This window comes from Montipora foliosa, chromosome 14, assembly GCF_036669935.1.
Source record: "Montipora foliosa isolate CH-2021 chromosome 14, ASM3666993v2, whole genome shotgun sequence".
Lineage (NCBI taxonomy): Eukaryota > Metazoa > Cnidaria > Anthozoa > Scleractinia > Acroporidae > Montipora > Montipora foliosa.
The window spans coordinates 17,022,864-17,038,731 of NC_090882.1; the positions used below are offsets into that span (position 1 = coordinate 17,022,864).

General features: G+C 39.0%; 1 protein-coding gene across 7 annotated transcripts in view; it reads left to right on the forward strand.

The window, feature by feature from the left end:
• Positions 1 to 10,746, forward strand: part of LOC137984299 (doublesex and mab-3 related transcription factor 3, truncated-like) — a 34,992-nt gene extending 24,246 nt beyond the window's left edge. For 5 of the 7 annotated variants that reach the window (XM_068831430.1, XM_068831434.1, XM_068831433.1 and 2 more), the window contains 2 exons: positions 7,125 to 7,498; positions 8,737 to 10,746. In XM_068831430.1, coding sequence (XP_068687531.1) covers positions 7,126 to 7,498; positions 8,737 to 9,560 — 1,197 coding nt within the window. In that variant the 5' untranslated portion in view covers position 7,125 and the 3' untranslated portion in view covers positions 9,561 to 10,746. Of the gene's footprint in view, positions 1 to 5,741; positions 5,765 to 5,892; positions 5,917 to 7,124; positions 7,499 to 8,736 lie in introns of those variants that run through there. The other 2 variants (XM_068831437.1, XM_068831436.1) reach the window with 2 other exon arrangements.
• Positions 10,747 to 15,868: the final 5,122 nt, after the last annotated feature.

The window sequence follows — 15,868 nt, forward strand, 5'->3', positions numbered from 1 at the left end:
AAAAAGAATTTGATACTGCGGTTGGTCTTTCTCTAAAAAAAAAAAAAACCATAAATTGTTGGTTTGTTTTTTGGCAAAAAGAAAGGAATAGATAGATGCTGGTATTCTGTTCCGATGGGGGACTGCAAATTTTAACGGTTTTATGCTAAAAACAATAGCAACCTCTTCCTCTCTCAAGACTTTAGACTCAGGCTTTGCCTTATTTGTTAACATGCATTTAAGCAAACACTCCCAAAATCCAAACTCGTCCGTGTACATAAAACCTTGAACGATAATTATACTAGTGAACTCATTGGTGGAGCAGAGGGCTGAAGGAGAACGTGCTGTTAATCCATTGGCTAGAGAATAAGCCATTTTCGAAATATCAAATATTCAGCTTGATAGCGAGACAGAGGGGACGAAAACAATGGAAACACGTTGGAATGAATGTGACAAATATTTGCATATCATCCACTTTCCTTTGTCTTTGTCCTCTCTTTCAAGCTGAATTTTAATATATCGAAAGTGGCCTATCAATTGAAAGCACTCTTATAAAGAGGGAATCTTTCACCAAAAGTTGAAGAGAACTTGAAGAAATCATCTCTGAAATTTAACATAATTTCTATACAACTACTTAGAATGTGACGGTCGATCGGTTGTTCGCGCATAGAACATCATTGGCTGTTCTTTCTTTAACATGGAGTCGTACATACGTACTTAATTGACCGCTTCCCATAGGGGCTTTTCGGGGCCAATGAAACACAACGAAACGACAGAACAGAACAACCACAACAACTGTTAAGAATCCTGACTGGCCGGGGGCAAACCAGTTGGCTATTTACAAGTGCGTCTGGGAAGTTGAACCAGGGACTACTAGGAACAAATTAAACGAGTGGTCAGAGCGGGTTTTGAACCTGGGATCCCCGGATCTCAAGGCAAGCGCCCTAACCACTGGGCCACACTGCCTCTCGGCGTATATGTCACCCTGACTGTGATTTTGCAGAAGCAGAGTTTCTGTTAATTTGTAAGCGCCAATATATCTTATTATTCTGATTCCGAAACTCAAAAGTGACGGTCAATCAATTGTTTTCGCAATCGTTTTACTACAAACAGTTCTACGACTGAAATGATGTTGAAAGCAATTTAAAATAGTTTCTTAGTGATCACAGTTTTTCAGCTGTCAACAATTACTTGAGAAAGCCGGAGTCCAGTCTAGATCACATGGAATATTGCTTTGGTTATCACAGAGTTTCTTTGTTTTGCGATTAGGTTTAACAGGTGCTAGGAGACGTTCACACAGAGCTATTGCTCGCCGAGGAAACATTTTTCTCTTTCGTTTCACAAAGCAACCCGCAACACCTGCACAAATGGCGTCATTTTGTCCGTCTTATTACCACATTATTTTAAATCCAATTGGAACTTTTCAGTTCGTTGTTTCCGAACCACGCTATTGTGGAATCAAAGTCAGTTTTTAACCCACTAGTTGTCAATTATATTTATCTTTAAAATGGCGTAAAAGCGTAAGAAAAAGAAAAAGCACCCTCATTAAGTGTAGTTTATTCCAGTTGCATTGATGTGGATGAGTTCATTACGTAACTTGCCCCTGATCATTTCATATATGCGACTGTTTCAGTACGACCCTAACCGTTCAAACAGTATTCACGCATCGAAGTTTCTCGTCTTGCCCGGCGTATTGGTCTAATTCTCCTCAACCAAACAAAGTTGAACCACGTTTGTTGGCCTTGTTACTTGAAAGTCACATCGTCTTGTTATGATGATGTACGATAGCAACATCTTTGACGGGCACGCGACAGAATAAACTGTCGACTTTACAGCGATACATTTATTACCTTAACATTGAGATCGATGGTTGTGTAAATCTGATAATCTAAAAAAAGTAATTTTGTTCTTTCACCTAAGTAGTATTTAACGTTGATGTAGACAAAATGCAGGATGCGAAAGACAAGCGACCTTCAAACTAAGTGGATACAAATTTTGTTTCATGACATAGTTATGGAGCTATAAGATGTGTTGTAAAACTTTCGTTAAAGACCTTTGACATTGCTGGTGAAAAAGTGATAAATACACAGTGAAAAATCATTGCTTTGTTGCCTGGAGCTAAATTCTTGATTATAAATTATCATAAAGTTTGATTTGAGAGCTATCAAAGCAGGCATCATTCACCTTTTTACAGTGGGTCTAAAAACTACCTCAGGCGCCAGCGAAGAAGAAATTAAACAGTCATCTGGCACTGTTCCTGCAATTGAAATGCTCCCTACTAAAATTTCTTCCTCCAGATCCGTTTCACCTTTTTGTCGTCACCTATAGGATTCTTTTTTTTTCCAACGCCCATAACACTTTCGAGGCACATGCGCTTTTCCCACATCGCCACATTACACTTAGAGCCTTCGTTCAACAGTTCCGCTTACTTACGTCTCAAATGATTTTTTAACGCCCGTTGTCAACTCGCTTTCGCAATTAGTGTGGTCAACTCTTTGTGGAAATAAGAAACTCCCACACAGAAAACGTCCTTCAGTTTGCTCGCAGAAATTATTTCATATCCCTGGACACTTTCATTTTACTTTATTCATTCTGTTTTATTCACTTCATTTTATCTCTTCGTGATTTTTTATGAATTTTTAAACGATCAAGGGCTATATTTCAAGACTATAATATCTTTTATAGTCTTTTCACAATCTTTTCTAGAACAACAACCCTTATTTTGATGTTTTGGTATTATTACCATCGTGAAGACTTCGTGTTTCTACAAATATAACTTGAACAACAGTCTTGTCTTCACATCTTCGTTTCAGTTTTCCGAAGTCCTGCAATTTCAGCTGTGGGGTCATTTGAGCACAAATAAAAACAAGGAGCTGCAATTTCTCTTTTCAAAAAAATATCATTAAATAAGCAAAAACAGATCCTTGATTAACGGCTGTTACGTTTCTCACAGATTGAGGTAAAAGCTCTTTTAATGAGCAGAAAGAGGGTAAAATTGGTCATATCGACATTTCTCTGGCACAGTGTCAACTGAAATTAAGATAGCGAAAGATACCAATCAAATAACATTTGAAAATACGTTACTTGAAACTAAGTACAGTTGGTCTAGTAAAGATATTTTGCTTTTAATCCGCAGGCGCGCACTTTTTTTCACCGTGCGAAATCGAACTTTCTGAGTGCCTTTCTTTTACAACAACCGGAAAATATATTGTTTATTACTTCACAATGACTTCATTTTTGGACGTATTTCCTTCAGTTTAAATATCAATTGTTTGCGCATTCAAAAATTATGAAATAAAATATCAAACGCTCTTCATTTTATCCTACTTGGAGCTGGTGGTACACTCTGTTCTACATGGACTAAACTGTAACTCTTGTCAAGAAAAAAGGAAAAATTTTAACTCTACTTATCACAGTAAACCATTGGACGCAGATTTCAACTTTCTTCATTTAGCAAAATGTAAGTCGTGTATTTTATTTTTGCCAGCGTATTTCTATACATGTATTCATGGTTCAGTAACCGCGGTACTGAGAGAATCGCGATCCATGATCGGCTCTAGCTTTTCAACCAATTAAAAAGGCACAGACATTTACATTACAACATACGTTATATGTTGGAAAGAACTACAACTCTTCAAGTTATTGCTGGATCTCTCGCGGTTTTTAGCAACATTCTAGAGCAAGATCAGATATGTAAACACCATTTTAGCATCATTTGAATTGGAGGAATCATGCAATCACTGTGATATTTTGTGGCACAGTCAGCCAACTGATAAATTTTTCAACCGTCATCACGTTTTATTTTATTTGGAAGACAAAGCCTTTAAACGATAAAATAAAATGCTCTAAAATGACCTCGACTTCTCAATGGCAAATGTATTTTATTCGAGCAGTCTAACATGGAATCACAACGAAGTCTACTTGAATCGAGAGACTCAGGACTAAAACACAATTGGGAAGAATTTCTTTTTGCATTGATCATTCTAATATCTCCATTAAATGTTTGCTTGATTATTTTGTGGAACTATGAGAACCGAAATAAGTTGTTGTTGTTTTTCTGTTTGTTGATTATTTTGGGTCGCTATTTTTAGTATTTAATCCTGACTATAAGCTGAGTTATTTAATGGGCCTTCTTCTATTACTTAATAAACAAGTGCGGAAGTAGAGTGGGGGTATTAATTATCAAGAGGCAGATTGTGGTAGGGAGTAAGAGGCATTCACAGTCAGCTGAGAGAAATTCGCGTGATTTTCTGAAAAAGCTTTCCCGATTATCACTTGTCAATATATTTTCGTACAGTACTGAAAAGAACCGCTCAACCGTTTTCATTTCACGTAATTTCGGGATTTATGCCGGAATTGATTGCAAAAGTTCAGTTTAAGCCACATCGTATCGTACAATGAAAAGAACTGTAACGTCTTGACTAACCTTTTTCATTGGTAAACTTGCATAATTGGAAGCAGCTTACACGTAAAATCAGCTCCTATGAAATGATTTTCGCTTCTAGTTTGGATCTAATGATAAAATTAGATGAACATGGACACTGAGTTGAGTTCTAGTCATAAGGTTCTACGATTTAAGTGTTTGCATGCAGTAGTTAAGCTACGTAGTACACAGAAACGTTTTTCATAAGTTCAGAGAATTGGTTCTTGAGTCTGTAGATGAGCAGCTATCTTCTACAGAAAGGTCTAGATGCATGATTGTAGTGCTTCATTGTGCTCTAGTAGATGGTTCTAGCTTTGGAGTTTGGATAAAAACCTATATTAGTCTGTTTAAATCAAAGCTACAGAGCAATGCTTTCCTCTTGTGGAGTTTACTTTTTTGAACAATGTGTTATCCGTAGTTCTGTATCTAAAATTTTGTTGATGAAATGTCAGTGACAACTGTGTTTGAACTCTGTTCAAACGTGTCATCTGTGGCTTCGTGAAACCCGAGTTTTGTTTTGTTTTGTATTTTTCTTGCATTTAGTCCCATGATCTCTTGATGCTGTCTCCAAATGCTGTCTGCTCCTTTGAATGAAAAGACTTGACTATTTCTATCAGGCTTCGTCTTCAAACTATTTCGATTTTTTGTTCAAAAAGCTAAGGACATTTTGCTCTCACATTTTTAATCACTTTTGACGAAAACCAATAGTAATTTACGAAATTTTAGCACCAAAGGATTGTCTTAGCAAAAATGATCAAGAGACGCAAAGAACCAAACAATAAAGAAATCAAGTGTTTGAAAGGAAATACGGAGATAAGAAGTGGTTTCAAGCACTTGAGAGGAATAAGTGGCCGGGTTTAACAATCAGAGCTTTCAAACGGTGTAGTTTTTTCCAAAAAAGTCTCAAACTAAAATCAGCGAGCGTGATAACTAGCATGAATAGTCTGAGAAGTCTAAATATGTTACTACATGTACAGCAAACTGTCAAAAGAAGAAATCCTATTAAAGTTGTTTCATCTTCGGTCAATCCTCGGCGGCACTCGGCTTTCAATGATCTATCCCCGCATTAATCGGGTTTTACCGGAATCTTCCGATTCCTGAATGTTGCTCAGCAGACCTATGTATTCTAGCAGCACACATTTTGATTGATGCCCCTGAGTAACTTGTACGTGCAGTTGTGATCACGTGATGAGATAAAGGCGACAATCGGAAATTTAGTATTATAATACGGCAAACATTTGCCAAGAAAGATCGGAACTACACGAGACGAAGTCCGCATGTCACGTAGGCAAATCAATTATGGGATTTCCTGGTGTTTGATTCCCGAAGAGATTTCTTGTCACAGGTTTCTTATCTTATATGGTCAGTACTTTTGGTATGAGGCAGTCCACAAATTCATAGGTCATACCTGGCTTGGTTTAGACACTATTGGAGAGTCGAAAGCGACCATTCTTGTGATTTTATTTCGGTGTAAGCCATTGAGAACTTTTTCCATTTTTGTACATCTAGCAAGGGTAAGGAAATTGTTTCATTTTAACCACTCTTGGTGTTCTTGTTGCTAATTTTTTACGTCTGCGAAACAATTGTTTATCTGTAATCATATTCATTCAGCTTGCTTATTACTTTCTTTTCATCTGTTGGTCTTTACATTTTTGTTTTTCGTGTTAACTCCCACTCGGCGTTTGAGTTTAAGTCATCCTTCTCCGCCCCGGCAATATCTAAGATTTGTAACTATATCGGCCTCTTTGTTAAAAACCCTCGACTCCCAAGTTTTGTTTCTTCTATGTCATCAACTAACAAAACGTTTTCCTTCCTGGCGTTTGAGCCGCGACACGCAACTTATTTCAACTTTTCAAATCTGGACGCATGCTACATGTAGTAATAGTGAGATATAAACCTGATTGCAGGGTTTTGCAAAGAGTTCATTGAAACGCCAGTAAAATTGTTTCAAAAATTGAAAGCTTAGACTTCTAAATGAGCAGTAGTGGGTGAGTATTTCGCACGATCTAGCCTCAGTTGTTTAAAAGGTGGATACTGTCATCCCGATTAATCGTTATTCAGCGAAGAGGGCGCTCTCACAGTCAGCTGAGTCTCTGTCCACACTAATGCGTTTTCGTTTGAAAACGCTTACATTTCGATGCGTTTAACCCTTCTGTCCACACTGAAACGCTGAGAGTAGTCAACGAAACCGCATCGATTTGAAAACGTTCTCGAAAGTGGATACAAATGAAAGCGCATATATAGCGGGTAATGGTCCCGGGGGAGGGGGGGAGGGGGGACTCCCATATGAAACACACGGGGATGTTCATCGTCTCGCTTAGGGGTGTAAATTTTTTATTTTGGTCTCGCTTAGGGTGTTCCAGGCAAAGCGCCAATATTTTAAGCCGCCAAGGTCTCGTTTAGGGTTCCGCGAAGAAACACAGAATTACGCAAAGACAAACAGAAGTCAAATTTTCTTTTTAATTAATTAATTACCGTGTTTTGTTTAGGGGTCAAAATTTGCTTAAGCCACGCCCAAATAGGTCTCCTTTAGGGGTCACAAAAGCTTGAGCCACGCCCAGATGATCTCCTTTAGGGGTTAAATTCAAAATTTCCGCCGAGCATTCCCGTCTGTTTTTAATCTTCGTTAAACCATGTTGAATTCAACATATTTTGTGGGTGTAAATTAGTTTTTGGTACAGTATCTTAATTTTAATCTTCGTTATTTTCTATTCTCCACCAGGATGAGCGATATTCTTCCCCAGGTACCCTCCCCTGGCAGTGCGTTGTACCATCGTATTCCAAAATGCGCTCGTTGTCGCAACCATGGCGCGCTTTCATGGCTGAAGGGGCACAAACACTACTGCCGCTGGAGGGACTGCACATGCTCGAAGTGCCTTCTCATTGCTGAGCGCCAGCGCATAACGGCTGCTCGTGTGGCGCTTCTGAGACAGCAAAGGAAGAACACGGAAGTGTCCCATAAAATGGATCACAAGGAAGGAGAGAAAGAACCAGTCAACAAGAGTTTTGGTGAAGATGTGTATCAAAGACCCTCCATGGTTCTCAACTCGTTACCACCATTGCATGGGCGAGATGAAAGTGATGAAGACTACGAAGGTATGAGTTCTGCCTCGGTCATAGTCATACGTATACCCAATACATCCTCATTATGATATTTCTACTGCTTGCAATGCACGCACGACTCAGAGTAACCGCGTAAGGTTAAGTGAATCTGTAGCATGCAGCTACATTGGAAGCTGTGACCCTCTCCTCGGATAATAACGAATTCTGTTATAATTCTCAAATAGTAGGCGAGCTATAATTAGCCAATTTAGCGGGCCGTATTGCACGGCTCGGCGAGTTAATTTGAAAATTTGTTTCTGTTGCTTTATTTGAAGGTCTAGAGATAAAATAAATATCTTACTAACTTCGTTTTCTCGAGATTACTATAAATTACGCCTTCTTGTTTTTTTCCACTTCAATTCAGTTATGGTCCCTTCCCACTCGGGACAGAGATTCTTTGATTGCACTAGCCTACATGTAGCCGTACCCTCCCCCCGTTTTTACCTTGGGGGGGGGGGGGGGGCTGTGATTGCACGTGACGTCACGGCGGCTATGTCGGTGGAAAGAACGATGGCGAAAAAGACTTTTGGGAATTTGACCCTATTATTTTGCAAAACTTGAGCTACGTTTTTCTATTGTTTTTTCACCAACGTGGCCGTCTTATCACGTGAGTGCAATCAAAGGATTAGTGACGTAATAAGTCAAAGTAACAAGTCTCGCTAGTCGTCGTCGCAAAGTACAGCAACGAGGCAGCTTAACAAGGTCGAACCGAAAGCATACTCTGATGCCTTTGGCAGCCACTACACGGTCCATGTATGACCTTGGAGCACAGCTTACAGCCAACGGAAATCAGCTGTATGCCGGTTTTTCCTGAGGCAGGAAAACCGGAGTACTCGGAGAAAAACCCTCGAAGCAGAGTAGAGAACCAACACAAACTCAAGCCAATTATGGCGTCGGGTCGCGTCGAAGTGAAGTCAAGTGAAGTGAAGTGCGTTATAACTTACAGGAACCAACCAAGCAAAGAAACTACAGTCTAACGTTGCCGTGACCTCCAGCTGGTGTCATTCTGGATACCTTAGTTACCTCACATGTAAATGAACCACTGGCTTACTTCCCGCCAGTTTAGATTTCTCGAGGGATGTGGTCAGTCAAATATTATATTGCAATTTTAAACAAGCATCTTATTCGCTTACCCTTACTTTTTATCTCTCCCGACAAAAGACGAAAATACTCAGCGTTTTCGTTTTGTGTCGCAGCAATTTAATTAACGAGCAAATGATTTCAATTTTCAGACGAAGATATTGATCAGCAACTGTCCCCGACGGCATCTGAAGAAACCACGGTTTCGCAAAAAGAACAGTCTATCGAATCTGAACCTACAGTTATTGACGGTGTCCGAATAAAAACCGAACCAGGGAAAACATCAGACGACGAAGACGAAGCGAACACCTTCACCCCGACAACCGAAAACTCAACGCAACTTCAGTCTCCCAAAAGAAAACTCAACGGGGAGGCGCATCACGAAGATTCCGATGTCTCACGACTACACACGAAGATTCCCCGAACATCTGAAAGCCCAAGTGCGGGGAGAAAGCTTCATCCGGACCCACTCGGTTTGCTGATCAGAGCGTTTCCAAGTCAGTGCCGTAGCGTTTTGGAACTAGTCCTTCAAGGGTGTGGTGGAAATGTAGTCCAAGCTATTGAATGCTTGCTTCAGAACCAAGAAAAGAAGCAACTTCCCTTTCCTATGCCAGTCCCTGTCATGGGTAGCGTTGGAGGTCCTCCCCCTACAATGCACCCTGCATTGCATTTCCAAGGTCCTCCATTGTTTCGCAAACCAGAACCTTTTGCGCACGGATTCCACAGAGCCCCTCTGAGTCCAAACTGTCCCTACCCCCCACCACCGCCGTTACTGAAGCCAAAGGCACAAGTATCCGCTTTTCCATTTTCAATGGATAGCGTCTTAGCTTCATCGCCAAGCAATGCAAACATGAGCTGCGGCTCACCTAAAGAGGACGAGAAATCAGCGGTAATACACTTTTGCACAAAGTGCGGACGTAAAGCCAGCTGCGAGGACAATTTCTGTGCCTTTTGCGGTCAGAAGCTTCATAAATAACGTAATTCTAAAGTTGGGCTTTGCAATTTTACGCTTTTAATACAGAGTTTGCTTATATTTTATTCGCCGCTGAAAGCTCAAATACCTGTAAGTAACGAAAATCTGATTCCAGCATCCTTTTCCTTCCCATCCAATCCCAACCTCGTTCCCAGGGCTTTTCTGTCCGCCCTACTCTCGGCGGAAAAAGGCCCTGGGAACGAGATTGATCCAAGCGTACGATTCCCTGCGCTTCCAATAACTATAAAAAATAATAGTAATAGTAACAATTTACGTTTGAACACGGGTTAACGGGTAAGGCGAGGCGAGCTTGTTTGAACACTTAACGAAGAGGGCTGAAACACCCACCCTCTGAGATATGTAAAGCTTACTCAACAACCGGGTTTTGTTCTGTACTGATATATTCGAAGACGACGTCAAACTTTATTTTTGCAAAGTAGTTGAGCCTTTAAACATTATTTGGTGATTATCATTTTTCTTTTTCGAATTATCATTTAGAGCTGAACTAACAGTTATCTGCCCTTGTGCATGATCTTTGGTGATGAAGGTTATTTTAAGTTTAGTGTTACGGATCTTGGCCTAATCCATTCTAGAGTTACCGGGACATTGCGTGTTTAAGTCTAATCCCGAAATTTTAAGTTCTTGACTAAGGTCAGGCCTAACAATAACCCTCAAGATTCCTACGAAGACCTTATAAGGGCGATAACTTGTAGTAAAAAAATTCTGCAATATTTAGTTCCATAATGCGTAAAATGAGCCGCCACAACGTGACACTCGAATGCGTTGTATATTTACCGTCTTTGAAATCAGTATCGATCTCAATCCACAACGTCCGCCCTTCTCAATCCGTCGTACGTATGAAAAATCCAAAATGTGATTAAACATAGGAAAACAATTTAGACGTTTTTTTTCGTTTTTGTAGAGTTGGAAAATATCAAAATATACTTGACAAGGTCTCATGCATGCGTTGATGGTTAAGACCCAGAAGTGTACAAGTGCTATAAATATCAATCATTCTGTGTTACATGTCGAAGAGGGTACACTCTATACATAACTGTAACAGTGATAACTATGTACTCTGTTTTCAAAATAACATATATATAAAGAGACATACATTGATGACGAATTCGAAAATACTCGGAAAGCCGGACAATATAATAAAACCAACACTTTTTGCAAGAATTGAAAATCTGTGTCGTTGTCTTTGTTTTACTTGTATCTCAGAACTTAAATCTGTGTTGATCGAAAAATGGCTATATCCTTTTACTCAGAAAGCATCCACAAAATGTATGAACCCGCCTCGTTTAAATTGTTTTAAGTTTTCTAAAGGAAACCTACGGTGACCTGACCCATTCAGCCTTTAAAGGTATTCTCGGTTTTCACATGACGTCAAGACCGCCATGTTGGTGCCCCTACACAAAGAAACGGCGGCCATGTTGGAGCCCCGACCAAATCCTCCGGGAATTCAACTCTATTATTATGCAAACGTTTTCTTTTGTTTTAGTTGAAAAACATGGCTGTTGATCACGTGAGTGAAAACCAACAATAGGCGTATCGATTCCCAAGATAGCAAAACGTGGGTGTGTTATCATCATTGCGTTCATTCACCTAGATCTTTCACAAATGCGCTTTTTGTATAGGCAATCACATGATTTCGAGTGCAATTTGGAATAAATAAGCACGAGAATTTTTTTTCAAAGACGCACAAAATTGGTTATTTATTTCAAATTGCACGAGAAAATGAACGCACGCGTATCACGTATCAAGAATGCGCCATAAATTGCGCCATCCAAGGCTCGCATTTGATTGGTTATTAGTACGAAAATTTCACCTTTTTAGCACTCTGTTTGGGATTAATTGACGTGCTGTCAGCCAATCAACGCGCTGAAATTTTTTCATGTATATTATTAGAGACCAATTGGCACGAGTAGTCTTAAATTTACGCATACATTAACGGTATTGGTCGAAAAATGACAACCTTGATTGAAATACTAAAACTTGTCAAAACTTACGGGCCAAAAAGAACGCACTTAAAAGGATTGGAAATATTACATTCACGTTTGTTGAATATCAGATTTGCAATACACAGCGAGAAACAATGGCCCCTAATGCTAAACAGAATGGAGCTACGCCCATAATGGGTCCATAGGAATAAGTGGTTTCAAAGAAATAGAACGCAAACTGTGGTGACAAACATGAGGCGAAACAAGCGCACATCTGAAATAATTTTTTTAGTGACTTAACGTTTCGTATCATACGAAATGTCCAACCGACTGCATGTATCTATTAATAAGTTTTAAATGTGTATTAGGTATATGCATTTACAGTGTATATATTTTCTCTTTTGTTTTCATTGTTTCTTGTATATCTTTGTAAAGTATTGTACTACTTCCTTTTGTTACTATCAACATTATCTCACAAGCTACTCAAATTACTGTTATATATTTCAAAAATTTTAGCTAACGGTTACTTCTGAAGATGCATGTTGGGACATACATCAACATTTGACTTGATTTACTTTCATTGTTCATTTCATTGATTTACTTTCATTGTTCATTTCAGTTTACAGTGTCCCCAATTAGCGCTCCAGCGCTAGAACGACTAGACACTTAAATAAAGTTCCTTTCCTTTCCTTTCCTTTCCTTTACGAAACGTTGTCAGTAAAAAAAATATTTCAGTTATGCGTTTGTTTAGTCTCAGGTTTGTCACCGCAGTTTGCGTTCTATTTCTAATCAAGCTTCGTTGGCCAAAGACGAAAAGTATCTACTGCGTATCTACTGCGTTATTGTACGGTAAAAACCCGCATAAAACATAACTGTGCTGTGAGGCTGGATAAGCCATATAATCTGCGACATAAAAGTGAGGCGAAAGTCCCATACAAGACAATTCGATTTAGGAATTTCGTCACTTATAAATATTCGTAATATGTATTTGTAATTAATCAAAATTCGATATATTTTATATAAGCATAGTACAAATTGTAATAATTATGTTTATTATCTACGTAGCTGTTCTTGACCACAACCTGTAATTCAGTCTTGACTGCGAGAGGTTGAAATAAACAAATCATTCATTCAAAAGAACCTACCGGGTATGTTTTTTTAGTTTCAGGCTGATGCCGTTCTTATACATTGGGTACTCAGTGAAAAATCAGCCGCAAGCTGTTCTTAACATTTCCTTAAATTCTTTCAGAAAATTATACACTATTGCATAACTGACACTGCTTTATTAATTATAGACTCCACCCTCTCAAATCAAGGGACTTATCATTAATTACAAGGGAGTTGCTGGCACAGATAAATGAGAGGTAGTAGCTTTGGAATAGGTGCTTAAACCAACCCAGCAACATAAAATTTATCCATTATTTCCTCATATATAAGAACCAGTTGAATCTATCAGGTTGAATTGGTTCTTATGTATATGGTGTTCATTTTACCAAATTTCAGCCCGTGAGGTTCTTTATCCACTTGTTCTTTTATGCGGGTTTTTACTGTATCTGGTATTTGAACATTTGATGTTTTCTGTATTACATGGTAATCGCGACAGATAATTATGTCTCTTGGGAGAAATCTGAGCTTTTTGATTGGTTAATTTGATTTTGATCAAATTCCAATGATCAACCACTTATGTTCCGATAATATGGCGATGGAAAAAACCTAAACGAAGCTTGAAAATCGAGCCGGATTTTGAGGTTGCAGAGCCGTGTAAATGCGATGGTTTTCGGCAAGATGCTGGCAAAAGACACCGCACTCTCAAATAAAAATGTCTTTTAAGTCTCCCATAGAATATCGCGGCTGAAAAAAATAAGGCCTTAGCTAAATAATTAACAATAAGTTTGGTAACCGACCTTTTGCAGTGTTTATATTGTTTGTTGTCGAGTGGTAATACAGAATTTTCAGGAGAAAATAAAGTGGGAAGAGAGGGCATCTCCCATAAATACCTTTCCCATAAGTAGTATGTTTTGAGTTATTTTTAGAAAGATTCATCCCGCGCAGATAAAGTTACCTCGCGCGTTGCGTGGATATTTCGTGGAGGCTTCGCATGACATGACTGGGGACGCCGTCACCATACTAAATAGGGAACTGCAACCGGAAGTGAGCTGTTTTCTCTTTTAACTTGTCTTCACACAACCACACTTACGTTATTTTTTCTCCATAAGAGATCATTAGTATAAAAATCTGGGAGACACCACTGTCCTGGCACGCGAAATGTTCTCTTCCGGTTGCCGTTCACGCCACAAAAACGTGCGTGCTTAAGCTCCCGAATATTTTGAGTTATGGCGTCACGAGATGTGCGGATGAGTTCCACGTCGTGAGGCGTGTGGTTATTGCTTGTGAAATGTTCAGAAACAGTTGTTTGTCGTGGAGAAGAAGTGGGTCGTCAACGGGACGTCGGTGTTTGTTGGAACGGTCTTTAAGTCTCCGTTTTGTCTCTCCTATGTACTGTTTGTTGCAGCGTCTACAGTGTACATGTAAATAAGACTTTTTTAGTTACAGTCAACGTAGTGTGGAATTTGTCTTGTCTCTTTAGTAGCCGAAAATGTGTAGTCATTTCGTCCGTCAGTTATGTAATTGCGTGTGACGCAGTTACTTCCGCATTTGAATGATCCTTTAAGAGGCTGCATTTGTGGGTTGGTAGGTAATGTGGATTTGACAAGTATGTCGCCGTATGTTGGAACGTCTGAAAGCAACTGGCCAAACACTTGAACCCAAAGGTATAAACAAAAGAGAAGAATTGTAATAATGTTTATCTGTAACCCTATATATATATATATATATATATATATATATATACAACTGTTACTGAGTCTCTCAGGCCAACAAAGGTGTCACCACGTCAGGAGGATCTGCAAACCTCACGACATGAACGACTGTAGTGAGTAAAAAGGAAGCGAGGACGGACAACTTCTGACGTTAAAAAGTTAAAAAATTAAAAATTTACTAAAACGTTTCGGTCAAAGACCTTCTTCAGTTATGACAACTTTTGAATAAAAACGAAACTTAAATAAGATTTAGGCGCTAACAATTATACAATACCAAGTGACAGCTGTCAAAAAAATATATAAGATTGCAAAAAAGAAGAACAAAAAGTGGTGCTAATTTGTACATGACAAAAAAGCTAAATTAGCGAAGCAAAAAAATTAACAAAACCCCTAGAGGGGCCCTTAAACAATATAAATCATAATGAGCTTCCCGGCCAGGGCCTTTGAGTTCAGCTAAAACCTAAGGGCCTGACGAAATCCAAGAAAAGGGCCTTAGAACGGTTAATCATGTAGGAATGTACACTATGGGAAAGGAAACTAATTGTAACAAATTCTGTTTTTTGAATGAAATTCCTTCCTTTTATTTAAGCCGTGGGGTGCTAGAGAGAACAGCTGAGCACTCCAATAAGCCTCTTTTGTAATTAAAAGCCTATCGATTTCTTCAGAGTTGCATGAAGCCTGCACCTGATCAATGCATTGAAATGAAAAATCATCTAGGGTATGTGGGATTTTGTTAAAATGCACTGCTACTTCGCAAGTTGTTTTGTTGGTAAGCATAGCAGACTTGTGATTACGGAACCTAATTCTAAAATCAGTGGTGGTAGATCCCACATATTGCAGGCGACATTTCTTGCAAGAGGCTAAATAAATAACGTTTTTAGAATCGCAGGAAAGACTGGAATGAATGGTGTATTTTTTTTTCCGTCTTAAAGCTAAGGAAAGATTTAGATTCCACAAAGAAATTCTTACAAGAGGGACGAACGGATCACCACAACAATGGTTGTTTTAAATGCAATAGAAATAGATGCGATCTTTGTAAGAATTTCTTTGTGGAATCTAAATCTTTCCTTAGCTTTAAGACGGAAAAAAAATACACCATTCATTCCAGTCTTTCCTGCGATTCTAAAAACGTTATTTATTTAGCCTCTTGCAAGAAATGTCGCCTGCAATATGTGGGATCTACCACCACTGATTTTAGAATTAGGTTCCGTAATCACAAGTCTGCTATGCTTACCAACAAAACAACTTGCGAAGTAGCAGTGCATTTTAACAAAATCCCACATACCCTAGATGATTTTTCATTTCAATGCATTGATCAGGTGCAGGCTTCATGCAACTCTGAAGAAATCGATAGGCTTTTAATTACAAAAGAGGCTTATTGGAGTGCTCAGCTGTTCTCTCTAGCACCCCACGGCTTAAATAAAAGGAAGGAATTTCATTCAAAAAACAGAATTTGTTACAATTAGTTTCCTTTCCCATAGTGTACATTCCTACATGATTAACCGTTCTAAGGCCCTTTTCTTGGATTTCGTCAGGCCCTTAGGTTTTA